The 13304-nt window shown below is 32.5% G+C and overlaps 3 protein-coding genes across 11 annotated transcripts in view; 1 reads left to right on the top strand and 2 right to left on the bottom strand.

The window, feature by feature from the left end:
* The window catches only part of LOC126854674 (protein sickie), a 146621-nt gene extending 141776 nt beyond the window's left edge, over positions 1–4845 (top strand). For all 5 annotated transcript variants that reach the window (XM_050601612.1, XM_050601610.1, XM_050601611.1 and 2 more), the window contains 4 exons: positions 179–709; positions 1011–1213; positions 1566–1933; positions 2364–4845. In XM_050601612.1, the coding sequence (XP_050457569.1) occupies positions 179–709; positions 1011–1213; positions 1566–1933; positions 2364–2513 (1252 nt within the window). In that variant the 3' untranslated portion in view covers positions 2514–4845. The remainder of the gene's footprint in view (positions 1–178; positions 710–1010; positions 1214–1565; positions 1934–2363) is intronic.
* Positions 3412–8842, bottom strand: LOC126854710 (glycosaminoglycan xylosylkinase). 4 transcript variants are annotated; one of them, XM_050601691.1, is made up of 6 exons: positions 8683–8842; positions 7598–7990; positions 6937–7237; positions 6388–6656; positions 5853–6079; positions 3412–5483 (listed from the first exon to the last, which is right to left on the bottom strand). In XM_050601691.1, the coding sequence occupies exons 2-6, from the start codon at positions 7988–7990 to the stop codon at positions 5255–5257; spliced, it is 1419 nt and encodes a 472-aa protein (XP_050457648.1). In that variant the 5' UTR covers positions 8683–8842; the 3' UTR covers positions 3412–5254. The 4 variants fall into 4 exon arrangements, with proteins under 4 accessions (XP_050457648.1, XP_050457650.1, XP_050457651.1 ...); XM_050601693.1 differs by having other exon boundaries at positions 7598–7876; positions 8470–8820; XM_050601694.1 differs by having other exon boundaries at positions 7598–7876; positions 8683–8820.
* Positions 8843–9177: 335 nt separating this feature from the next.
* On the bottom strand, positions 9178–13117 carry LOC126854718 (pre-mRNA-splicing factor 38B-like). 2 transcript variants are annotated; one of them, XM_050601709.1, is made up of 6 exons: positions 12820–13117; positions 12184–12467; positions 11091–11254; positions 10508–10912; positions 9961–10197; positions 9178–9514 (listed from the first exon to the last, which is right to left on the bottom strand). In XM_050601709.1, the coding sequence occupies exons 1-6, from the start codon at positions 12848–12850 to the stop codon at positions 9442–9444; spliced, it is 1194 nt and encodes a 397-aa protein (XP_050457666.1). In that variant the 5' UTR covers positions 12851–13117; the 3' UTR covers positions 9178–9441. The 2 variants fall into 2 exon arrangements, with proteins under 2 accessions (XP_050457666.1, XP_050457667.1); XM_050601710.1 differs by having other exon boundaries at positions 11091–11242.
* Between the last annotated feature and the right edge of the window lie 187 nt (positions 13118–13304).

Here is a 13304-nt window from a genome sequence, read left to right as displayed (position 1 = left end):
AATTATCATTTAACTATCACAAGACTTCATTCCAAGAAAGATTACTTCCTCAAAAATAAATATCTTGAAATATATAGTGGATACACACATTTTAAGTTTTATGTTTCTTAAAATGTATCTCTCTTCTACTTTCATCTATAAGATAATTAAGATAAATTTCTTTTTATGTGTCACACAGATGCACCACCGATTCTCAGCATCCCGAACTGTTACCCTGCGGCTACCTGGTTGGTCATGTAAAGAGCATTTATCTAGTGCTGTCGGGCTACTCCTGGCTAGCAGTAGACACCCTGATACCGCGCTCTATTGTCCAACGTCTGATCTCTCTATTAACGGAACATCGTAGAGTGATCTTGTGCGGTCCAAGTGGTACAGGAAAGAGTTATTTGGCCGGAAAACTGGCGCACGCCTTAGTGGATACCGATAATGACACGAAGGATGCCGCTGCCGTTGCAACATTTAACGTCGATCACAAATCCAGCAAGGAATTGCGCCAATATCTTGCGCACATTGCCGAGAGATGTGACTCGAGCGCTGCCGATGAATTACCCAGAGTGATTATTTTGGAAAATCTTCAGCATGCAGCATCTCTAGGCGAGCTTTTCAGTGGTCTCCTAGGAACCAGGCATTCGTCGTGTCCTGCTATTATCGGTACCATGAGTCAGGCTACTTGCAGTACTACCAATTTGCAATTGCATCATAATTTCAGGTATTTTCATCTGTTAAGAGATGACCTTTAACTTTAATCTAAAAAGCAAAAGGATTTTGGTAATTTTTGATATAATTAAAAAACCTAAAAAAAGTAGAAAGACATTTTAGAAATTGAAAAATTTCTCAATAAGAAATGAAATGTTAAAAATTAAATAAATTTAATTGATAATTAAACGTACTATTTTTGTATATATTTTTGTATATATATTTGTTTTATTAGATAATGAAGAGATGAAACATTGATTTGAATGTATCAGTTTAATGGAAACTGAATTTTTTAAAATTATATAATTAAACAGGTGGGTATTATGCGCAAACCACATGGAGCCGGTCAAGGGATTTCTGGGACGTTATTTAAGAAGAAAATTATTGGAGCACGAACTACGTGAGTGTGCTGGCACGAGGAACGCGGAAATGGCGGCGGTAGTAGAGTGGCTGCCCCGTGTGTGGCTGCATCTCAACAAGTTCCTAGAAACTCACAGCAGCTCCGACGTCACTATAGGTAAAAAGAAATTTTTATACATTTCAAAAGATATAATTTAAGTTAGAAAGTTGTGGCAAATTTTAAAGAGCTCCAAAATTTAAAACAAAAATCTTTAATGAATTTATCATGAAGTTATTTATCAATGAAGTTATCATTTTTAATTTACAATTTGCTTGATATTGGTAATAAAAAAACTAATAATTTTTAATTAAAAAATTTAGAAGATAATAACACAATAAAATTCTATTATTTTTTAAGCTAAAATGTTACTATTTTTAATTTTATCAATTCTTATACACATTCTAACTTTTTTATTTCGATTATTTTAAAAAATATATAATAATAATAAATGCTAATAAATATATTTTAGGACCGCGACTTTTCTTATCGTGCCCAATGGAAGTGGCTGGCTCTCAAGTATGGTTTACCGATTTGTGGAATTATTCGGTCATACCTTATTTGGTGGAAGCGGTCAGGGAAGGTTTGACGTTATATGGAAGACGTGTGAGCGGAAACGGAAACGGCGAACCCACGTGGGAGGATCCAGCGCAATTCATCACGTCCAGCTACCCGTGGTTGTCGACACATGCCGTACACGGTGGCAGCGATGCTCTTCTACGTTTGAGACCCGAGGACGTGGGATATGACGTCGTCTCCAGTGGACATACTTCCGGCGTGGGTGCCTCCAGTGTAAAGAGTCTCGGAAGTACTCATAGTGATACCGAAGGAGATCCTCTGGTTAGTATATATTGAAATAAGCTTTGAAACATTCAGAATATATATATATATATATATATATATATATATATATATATATATATATATATAACATAAAATAATTTTCTAAAGATATAGATATTTTCTAAAGAATATCTAAAAGATTTCAAAGATTTATATATAAATAAATCTCAAATTTAAAAAGCTATTAACTATATTTAAAAATTAATTAATTATAAAATATATTATCACATCGCATAAGAACTTATGCCTCTAAATAAATAAAAAAATAGAAACAAAGAAGAAAAAAGCAGAAGAAATTTAATTAGTTTATATTATACTTATATAGAGGAATCTATCTTAATTATTTATGTTGCTCTATGCAAGAACCATTTAATGGCAATCTTATTAAATAAATCAATTTCAATATATTTAATGTGTATTTTTGCAGCTTAATATGCTGATGAGACTTCAAGAAGCGGCTAATTATTCGAGCCCGCACAGCAACGACAGCGACTCGGTAACGTCCCTCGATTCGTCGCATACTCGTCATTCGGAAGATTTGAACAGCTCGACACGAGGAGTGGAATCGGCACTCTAAACTAGCCAAATGTTATGAAAAAACTTATCGCCGAAAGGTCGAGACATATATGTATCGACTTTTTTAGCTCAATAGCTAAAAAAGATATAAAAGTAAAAATCGATAACTCTTGCAATCATTCTGATCGCCGAAAATTCAGAGCAAGAGAAATTATTTATAAATGAAAGGTAACTACAAAAAAACGGGGATATATCCTCATCATCAGGGAAAATTATCAGCGGAATATCTCTAAGATTAAACCGAGAAAGAAAGTTACAAATGTGAATCATACTTCCGAGTGCATACCTACATACGAGGTAAGAGTTCAATTAAATGTTTTCGATAATTCTTGTCATAATAAATATCTTTTATGTTTATTAAAATCCCTCTAAATCGCAATAAAATTAAAACAAGTCACAATGAAGCGCCAGCTTTTTTTAAAATCAACTATTTTAAAATCGTATGGTAACAAGAGCTGCAATAACGACCTAAGAGGGATTTAATATGCCTATTAAAGCTGGCCTAGATTTATAGATTTCTATGTGCATTCTGCACCAAAGGTGTGTGATATGTAATATTAAATGAGCAAACAACGGCGACAACAAATAATCGCGGCGACTCCTCGCTCCTCGAAAAATAGACGAACCGGAAGAGTTTTATTCACAAGACCCATTCTATGAAATTAAGTTCTACATATTTTCGAGATTAGGAGACTTAAACTTAAATTAAAATTGAATTTTATTAAATTTAATTTTAGAATTTGGAAAATAAGATAACATTTTTTTAAATTTGTTTCAAAGATCTTTTCTACTAAATAAAAATAAAAAAAAAATTCCAATGCATAAAAAGATTAACTTCTTAACAGAGACAAGGTAAATTGTACAAGTAAATTGTTACAAGTAAATTGTTACAAGTAAAATATTTTTAATTTAATTGCATTATTGCAATTTATTTCATGAAATTCTAGCAATAATGTTATAATATCATATGTCAAAAATTTGATTTTGTAGAAAGAGAGACTTATCCACAATTTTTTCAGTTTGGCTAATTTTTTGCGGAGCGTAAATACGCGAGTGCAATGCAATAATTTCTACGCTGCCGTTTGTGGAATTCTATTTTGATGGGACGCAGTTTTTCATTCATGACGAGCATATAATTAAAATCGACTCGTCTCGATCTCGTCGTTTGATATATACAGTATTAATGGTAGAGCATAAAAAAGAGAATGGCTTCGAACCGAGAAATTCTCAAAGAATAAGAGATTTCTCTCTCTCGTCCGATACATATTTTTTATGTAAAATTATCTAAATGTGGACGGATCTCAAAGATGAATAAATTCTCGCTTCTAAACAGATAAAATAAAAGCGAATTCGAAGCAAATGATCGTGGTCTGTGCAAAGATAGTCTATTTATACATACTTTGCTACGAAAATTCTATTTAATTAAAAAATGTTGATATATATATATATATATATGTATATGTATATGTATATATATATATATATATATATATATATATATATATATACATATATATATATACACACATACTCATATACCTGAACGACGATATGGCGCTCTAAATATATTATATAAATATATACATATTTAAAAAATGGAATTTTTAATTAGCCTGTAAGGTACGTGAATAATTCTGGTCATGTAATGTTGTAAATATGATACATAAAGCGAGATAGGTTACGCTAGAATGCTGCAAATTCGATTCAAAGTCCCATACAAATGGGCCTCGATATTTCTCTGCGACAGTTTTATCTGCCTGCATTGTTTTATCTTCGTTTATTATATCTTGCAAGAAAAAACATGTATCACTCTTTCCTTTTTTTTCATATATATATATATAAAGGGGAAATCTAATCTTACATAATTAGAATCAAAAGTTCATATAAAAGATTTTGTTAAAAAATATATTGCCTGAAAAAATAATAATTATCCCTTTCAACTTCTTTTTAAAATTATTAAAGTTCAGGGATTACGAATTTATTATTCCAGATAACACGCAACTTCTTAGAAATTAGGTTTATATATTTTTTAGAAAAAGAAAATTCGGAAAATAAAAGTGTATTTTTAATGCTAATTAAAAAATTACTGTCGCGGAAAATAATGCGAGATTCACGAAGACTATATATAATGTATATGATTGATGGCATGGTGCTCTCCAATGAGAAGAGAGAAGAGACTATGTCAACGTATAATAATACACATACGATAATGCAATCGCATTTACAGGTTTTTTTACGTTTGTACCGTATTTATAACGCTGTACACAGCACTCCAAACTTTATCCAAATAATGATAATTAACTGTGTCATCAAATAAATCGCATTCAAATCTGTTTATCTTTTTCATTTCAATCTCCACATTTATCTCTCGAAAGAGATGTATGAAAAAATAATGCTATGAGAAAATATTTCCAATGAAGAAATTATATTTTCTCTTTCGTTAAATAATATTCCACATCAAGCTGTGAAGAACAAATTTAAAAAATTGTAAGTATTGTTCCTAATTATCACGATAAAACATTGTTTTTAAAAATCCTAAAATTTCTTTACAAAGGGATATTTATATTCTTTAAACTCTTCAATTCCATTTAATTCCTAATTAGTTAAACTAAAAATTAGTTAAATTTCCTAATTCTCCCCTCCTCCTTCCTTTGTCATTATTAATTTTTCAAAAAACATTTTCATTTATGTCAAAATTCTTTGCATTGTTCTAAAAAAAAAAAAAAGAAAACTATCTTCGGGCTACCGATGATCCAGGATCACATTGGAAACATATTTCTTTTTCTTCAGACAACTCTCCACCACAGCATAGACGATAAGTAATCTTCTGTCAATGGCATTTAAATGCGCTTCTGTGATTAGAGGAAGGACATCCGATATTTCAGCTTCATGTGCAGTAAGTCTGCCCAATGCAATGCTTAAAGATCCACCGCTGAATAATCGCAATCTATCCCATGTAGTTTTATGAATTCTGAAATAAAATTAATTTTTTTTCAAGCTTTTCAAAAAATTTTGATATAAATGAAATGTTCTTTGTGAAAAATCAATAAAAGGAAAGTGGAATTAATTTTAATTAATTTTAACTAATTAAAAATAAAATAAAATTGAAGAGTTTAAGATAAACATATAAATATTCTTTTATAAAGAAAGTTTAAGATTTTTTTTTTATTTTTACGCTATTTTTCACGCAATTTTCAAATTAAAACAAATGGGAAATAAAACAAATAGATTTTCAATGTGGCTGTAAAGATTTCAAACTACTTCGGAAATAACATCAATAAAGCACATTAAATACATTTTATTTCATTTAATTAGCAATTACATGTAGCATTGTACTTACATGCAGCATTGATAAAGAGGTGCCAGGATATCGAGATGATCTACATCAGGATTGCCTAGGCTCTTTCCATTATCGATTAATAGCACTGCGGGATTATGAAAATTATTTTGCGCAAGTTCATAATGGTGACGATCGCCATTGTCCATGAGAAAGTCGAAGATTGCCGTATCGATCAAGTCCAACAGTCTGCTAGACGATTGTGGCGAATAAGTCTTAGAATCCATTACCTTAAAAAAAAAAAATTATTAATTTTGTATTTTTTGAGGAACATAAAACACTACTATAAATGTATTTCTGACAATTTTTGTTTTGCACAATTTTATGATTCTTTTCATTTTACAGAAATGTAAAATATACGAATTGAAAGTAATTAAACCAAACACACAACACTTCGTATTAAATAACCTTTAATAATTTCGTCTATTAATATTTAGTATTGCTTATTACATACATAATTATACATATGTATATTATATATATATTAAATACTACATTTAAATATTTTTAATATCAAATTCTATTCTTAACTATATACCTTATCACAGTAAGCCTCGTCAACTTCCCATGCAGCGAGTTTATTTTTTTTGTACGTTCGTTGCCAAGGATGACGGTGTTTGACCAGTCTTAAATATCGCGGAAGCCAAAAAATGAGGGCACCTTCAAGTATATCCCCCGATCCGCAAACGGGATCAACCGGAGAACAATAATGGCAAATACCATATAGGCACGTATTATTACCCTTTTGATACATAGTTGTATATAATGCTGGCGTCGCACAGTTGCGAACTTCCTTTGTCAGATTAACTACAAATAGAAAGAGAGAGTGTCTTACTTTATTAATTTATAACAGAAAATTCAAAAACACTATGCTTTCTTATAAAGAATTACAATCGAAAACGATTAAGGTTTGGATTGCAAATTCTTAGGATCTCTATTAAAATAAAAATGGAAAGATAATTTAGATGAGATTTCCATATCACGATTCGATGGATTGTAATTCTAATTTAATTAAAAGTGCTATGATTCTAATTTTAATTTGGATGGATTCTTTTCCATCATCTTATTTCATTGTACTTCAACATACGTTTTCGTATAACGGTGAGAGGTACTCTTCGCAATGCTAACAAGGATGATAAATAAAAAGCCACTACTTCAGCATTGTGTCTATCTTTGCCGTGATACACTGGTCCATGTATAATAGCATCTCTGGAATACCATTGCGGTTTAAATAATGCTTTTACATCATTTTCCAGATTAAGCATGAGTTTCAGCTGAGTACCCAATGGAGCATTATCGGCACGAACTACTTTGGACCTCCGCAAGACCTCCAGGATAGTCCCTAATTCCGGAGCTGCTGGGGGAATCAGATGATGTGCATCCGGCCACTATATACACAATAAATATTATTTATACTTTTATTCACTATTATACTATTAAATTTACTTTATTTAAATTATAAAAACATCATTGGAGATTGGCAACATAACTTTATCAAAATTAATCAAGATAATAAAATCTTCGAACATTGTAGAAAGACAGAGAAGGATCAGAAATTAAAGCCCAGCTCATCTCAGATCTTCTACAATTAAAATAAATTTAAAAATTAGTAGTTTATATTATTAAAGAGATATATAAAATTAATTTATTGTCTTTAATCTCTAAAGAAATTAGATTTAAAATTTTTCGAAATCTGTTCTAAATTCTTTAAATGTCACAAAATACTTTGGAAAATTTTTCTTACTAACATTGTTATTAGGAATATTCCAGATATCCTCGCGAACGTTTGACATTATCTTCAACTCGGTCAATAGTCGTTCCAGAACAAGTGTATAGCTGGTATTTTGTTTAAAATACTTGGAGGGTAGTGTGCGAATATCTTCCTTGATCTTCTCATTAATATCCTTTGCAATCAATCTCAACTGTGGTCGATCTTGCAGATCCTTCTCATTGGAGTGTGAAGAGTCTGTGAAAGAGTCTTGCCGAGATTTTGGTTCTGGTATATTTCTGGAATAGGCCATCTTCCTCTGTGAGGAGGAGGAAGAACTCTCGACAATCATCCGGATAAAATAGATGTTTACGCTGAGAACTAATGTTAGGAGGACGCTTAGAGCGAGAAAAGCGCAACGTCGACCAATCATCTGCGATTTTTGTAAATGTTGACAGTTATTATATAATTGTGGAATAATAAAATTAGATTATTATTAATTAATTTTATTAACTACTAAATTGAAATTAATTTTTATATTGAATTAATTTTGGGGAACTGAAATGTCTCTATTTAAATCATAATTAATATTTAAATATCCCATTTATGTTTAGAATTTCCAAAAGTACATGTTTCGACAAAAAAATTTTAATATTTTTCATTTTTCTTAAAACATTAATTGATTGATTATATATATCTCAAATTATATATTTTCACCAAAATAGTTTCCCTTTTTATAAATTTATATTCTAGAATATAAGAAATAATTTTTCAAAATTACAAAAAAATTGATACAGAAAGAGATTTTTACAAAAAAAGAAACCAAAAATAAAATTTCCCGCGTGACATGATGCACTTCCTGCTTATAGGTCATAACAGTTATGACGTTACTCGCGCCGATATAATAATTACCGTTAATTATAATTAAGTGAACGTCTTCTCGCTCCATCAAAATCATAATTGTGGATATAATAGTCCAACACAACATAAACACTAAAACTTGAGCGATAAAAATTCTGAATTTTATTCGCGCATAGCATATAAGCGAGAATCGATATTGATGCGTTCAGTGAATCCATTCGGGTAATGAATACTTTAACTTTAGCTTTTCGATCACTTTTTCACCTTGTCACGCTGTCATCTGGTGACAAGTGCCTCATGGTTCGTTGACTTTTCGCATTCCTCAGCTTCAGTCTTCATCCGTGTCCGAACATCGTCGCCATTTTTACTCGCCACTTCATCAAGCCGCGCCACAGTTGGCTGTTGGTCACAGCGATCTACCTTGATAAGATTCGTTACCTTATTCATACCGATTCATACCACTCTGCTAAAATACAATTTGCGCATAAATTACTTCAGCAACTTTGAATTTTTACTTCTTTTTCATATAGAAAGAATTATGGGAAAAAAATATAATCTCAAAAAATGTTTCTCTTTTTTATATAAAATTGCTAAAATAAAAGAAATTAGTTTTAAAATAATTATTTGAACAGTCTATAATTACATATAGGACATTCTAGTTTATGTAATGTGAAAAAATAATCATTGGAAATAATTTACTCTTTGAACAAATCATTCAAGACAACATATCACAGGATATATACGCTAAAAGGGCAGCAGTGATGGTGTGACGAGTTTATTTTATAAAAACATGTAAACTACATATGTGTGAATATAGACGAATTAAACTTAGGCTAGTATATCCTGTTTCAGACTGCATCCCTCTGTGAATGCGCACATAGTAAACATGCATGCTAATATGGATGACTTTGACATCATAGCTTGCTGTCACTTTTTCTTAATTCCCATCATTCATATAAATAATTAAATATGTACACAGTATATGCAGAAAAAGAGAGAGAGAGAGAGAATCTCTCTCGCCTCTCATTCTCTTTCCCTTCGTTGCCTTTCACGTTCACGTGCCAGTTCTGTAGCATAGTCATACGGCGAACCTCTCCTAAAATTAAAATAATTACTTTTTAGAATCTACATTAATTTCAAGATGCAAAACATAAATTTGAATGTAAAAAATTTAAACACGAAAAATATATAATATAAAAAGCTTTAAGATTCCTATTTCCTTGTTTCAGCCAAATGAATTGAATTATGATATTAGAAATGAAAAATATTGAATGTGAATTTTTTTCTTACAAAATTAAATTTTTAGTATTTCACCATTAGATAGTTCGATAATATAGTAAAAAATATATAAAAAATTAGGAGCTTTAAAGACAAGAAATTAGGAAGCGATATTTATTCTATTGTTAATTAGTATTTTTGACAAATCTTTGGCATTTAAATTTTTTACAGAGCTCTGTACGACACAACAGCAACTGTACGACTGTCTGTTGACGAGATTACGATAATTCTTTCTTTAAAATTCTGTATTTTTTCTGTACTCACCTATCTCGATGTCGATCTCTGTCGCGATGACGGTCTCTACTCCGATCTCTGTATGACTTGTCTCTGCTACGGCTTCTGTAATCCCTTTGTCTTCTATTTCTGTCACGACTATCGGATCTTCTGCCATGCCTATCCCTCTCACGATCCCTTTCACGATTTCTTTCTCTATCGCGCTCCCGCAATCTCTCTCGCTCCCGATCGCGTTCCCTATTCTTGTCCTTGCGATCCTCATCGGATCTGCAAAAAGATACGTTCAAACGGAAGTATGATATTGGTTATTCCGACTGCAAGATATAATACAATCTATATTTGCGCGGGGATTATTAATTTCTCACTTCCTCGTTAAATGTCAATGGTAAACATATATACATATAAGGACATTAATTTCCTAAGTTTTTCCCTCGCGTCTAGAGTGTCGCCTCGACCTTATATCCTGACGAGTATCGAAACAAAATCAATATTATAATTATACACATACACGTAACATTTAAAACAAAGAAATATTAATAAATAACGTGATCGTTGTATTCATACCACGTGGACGCACCTGGCACGCCAGTGGCTCGTACGTTCCGCCTCTCCCCATTGAGTCTCACTGTCAGGAATATGTCGGGCCTGCTGATTGCGAGACATCAAATTGCCGTTGTCCTTATTACGGCTGTCTTTATTGCCATATTTGCCATGGCTGTTGAGCGTGATCGGTGGCTTAGCGTTGCGCGCGTTCACTTGCTGCTGTGGAAACCGCTCGGCAAGTCGCAGCTCTAGGTCTTTCTGGATCGGTACTGGAATCCGCGGAAACAACGTCGAAAACCACTCGAGTTTCGTTAGAAATTGTTTGAGGATGTCCCCCATCTTCATTGTTTGTCCACCGCCCGCCTTTACATCTAGCTCCTCTTCATCCTCTAGGTAATCACTGTACCAGCTGAACAAGTCTGCCGGTGGTTGCGTATATCTGTAATTGTTTACATAATCGTAATTATAATCGATTTATCGCTTGAAATTTAGACGATAGATACATGTATAAAGAATCTAAATCATATTTTTTTTTTTTTTTAAATTATACGCGAAAGTAATTTTAACAAAGTATATGTACAGCTCTTGTAATACATATTAAATCAAGATCAAATTACCTAATGTACATAAATCCCAAGGCGCGGATATAAGGCGAGTCTGGATGATTGATGAGCCCATTCAACTGCTTTCTAGTTAGCCTCAGCGTAAAGAGTTTGTACAGTAGACAGTAAGCCGTGGAGACAATCCCGCCAGCTCCCACGCCTCGTACCTGCATGAACCGCTAAATTTACACCCCCCTCAGTCAGTTAAGTCACATTCGTGTTACCGTACAACATATGGACCGAATACATGCTATTCTGCAATAAGTGGTGCGGTTAACACTTTACACAATGTGCAGTAATGATGGTAATAGCACCAAAGAGGTTAAAATTGTCTGAATGAATGCCTGCATTGGTAATATTACCATCGCACAAATGTGTAATTTTATTATCAAAAAATTATTTATGTTATCTTTTTAAACTTTTCATATAAGCCTTTGGCTTGTATGTAATTTCAACGATATTAGAATTTTTTTCTTACTATATTGTGGTTCCATCTGCAGCAAATATTAGAGCTCGATCTTTGCTTTACATCATGTCATTGCATTTATTGCAGCATGATCATAATTTAAAATAAAATTGTTAAGTTTATTATAATTTTTTTTTGCAAATATCAAAATTTAAACTTTCCATCTTAAATTGATAAAAGTACTATTTTTTTCTGAATATTTAAATGTATTCCTTGAAATAGAAATATTTAAAATATTAAAATATTAAATAATAAAGGAAATAAAAGCAAAGACGAGATCTATTATGCTCGAAAATCGTTTTGTAATAATAACAATCAATATCTCTCTCCAGGCGTTGAGTGCCTCACTACATTCAGATTAACATCGATTATCGATCTGAACGTTGGATATAATCTTTCAGCATTGGATATTTCACCTCTCGTCTGACAATTCGCCCATAAGTCGCCGGCTAGTACGCTACAATCAGTTATCTGTGTACAAATAAGTACAGCAACATGCGACTTTTTTGTCTTTCTCTCCTCTCTCTCTCTCTCCCTCTCAAGCCTTAGACATTCAACAAAGGCATTGATAATTAAAGAAAGGAGACAAAAAGAATTAAAGGAAAAAAAGAGATTGACTTTTTCCTGAGAAAACATACTCACGCCTCCACACATGCCGGTCTGGCCTGCAGTCTTTCTGCTGCCCTTTTCCCATGGTTCTAGATGGGAAACCTTGTAGTAAATCTCATCAATCACTTCGTGATAAGTCTTGAGCTCATACAGATTCACCTTGAAATAGTGCGATGATTGTATATTGGTGAGAATCAAAGGATTCAAATTCATAGTCCTTTCATTGCCCCATAGAGGTAGTACGTTTGATTTTTTACCCTCCTTTTGAACTGGTCTACGATCCTCATCGCAGCCACTGGAATTGTTCCATGGCGAACCTGAGGTAATAAAAAAATTCAATACATTTTATAACAAACTACAATTATTGACATTTTTAATTAAAGCAAATCATTTAAAAAGTGCACACTCTCATTTATATATTGTTTTTTGCGTTTCTTTTCAAACAAGTCAAATTCATCAACAAAAATAAATTAAACAATGTTGATAAATTAACGAAGTCTTAGGATTAACTTTGGAATGACTAGTAAAAAGATAGGGGAAGTACGCGAGGCAAGGTTAAGTCATTGAAGGAATAAAGATCGTGGAGATTGAAATTTCGCGGAGAATCGTATCTCGGAAATAATTGGATACGCGAGTGTTTCCGAAGACGAGAAACATGCGTTTGCTCACCATCCGCACCCTCGGCTTCCTGCATTTGCATCTTTAAGCGATCCGTCGACGAGACTCGTGTCGAGTCTCCGCATCGGTCGTGCCGAGAACGATTAGCGAATTCGTTCCGTTTTGGATTTCGGACTGTTTCCGAACTCTTGTGAAAGATCTTCGATGTAAGTCTTTTCAAAAGTTGATATTAATTGGAACGAACAAAAAACAGAGAAATTGAAATTGGCGAGATCACAATGTGTATACGTGCATACATATATGTACTTTGTTACGGTCACTGTGATCCGTGATGTGCGTAGATTCAAACATATACACACACATCTAATTTTTGTCTATAAAGAAGTAGCGTTCGAAAATCCACTCGTTGAATTAGAATAGGATTTGACCAATCAGGACAGAAGGAGCAAAAATTTCTTGTTCTGATTGGTCAACCAATTGATTGATCCACCAATCGGGACAAAGAAATATTTGTTTCTTTTATTTTGATTCGATGA

The sequence above is a fragment of the Cataglyphis hispanica genome, chromosome 14 (genome assembly GCF_021464435.1).
Source record: "Cataglyphis hispanica isolate Lineage 1 chromosome 14, ULB_Chis1_1.0, whole genome shotgun sequence".
Taxonomy (NCBI): domain Eukaryota; kingdom Metazoa; phylum Arthropoda; class Insecta; order Hymenoptera; family Formicidae; genus Cataglyphis; species Cataglyphis hispanica.
This window is presented reverse-complemented; position numbering and strand designations above follow the sequence as displayed.

Bases quoted from the DNA above. Each gene is read 5' to 3' on its own strand.
- LOC126854718 (XM_050601709.1), bottom strand. From the start codon at position 12,850: ATGCAAATGCAGGAAGCCGAGGGTGCGGATG. The intron at 12,468-12,819 runs GTGAGCAAACGC...TTATTACCTCAG, and splicing joins GGAAGCCGAGGGTGCGGATG to GTTCGCCATGGAACAATTCC. The intron at 10,913-11,090 runs GTAATTTGATCT...AAACAATTACAG, and splicing joins TTGGGATTTATGTACATTAG to ATATACGCAACCACCGGCAG.
- LOC126854710 (XM_050601691.1), bottom strand. From the start codon at position 7,990: ATGATTGGTCGACGTTGCGCTTTTCTCGCTCTAAGCGTCCTCCTAACA. The intron at 6,657-6,936 runs GTATGTTGAAGT...TTCTATTTGTAG, and splicing joins TCTCACCGTTATACGAAAAC to TTAATCTGACAAAGGAAGTT. The intron at 5,484-5,852 runs GTAAGTACAATG...ATTTTATTTCAG, and splicing joins CCTCTTTATCAATGCTGCAT to AATTCATAAAACTACATGGG.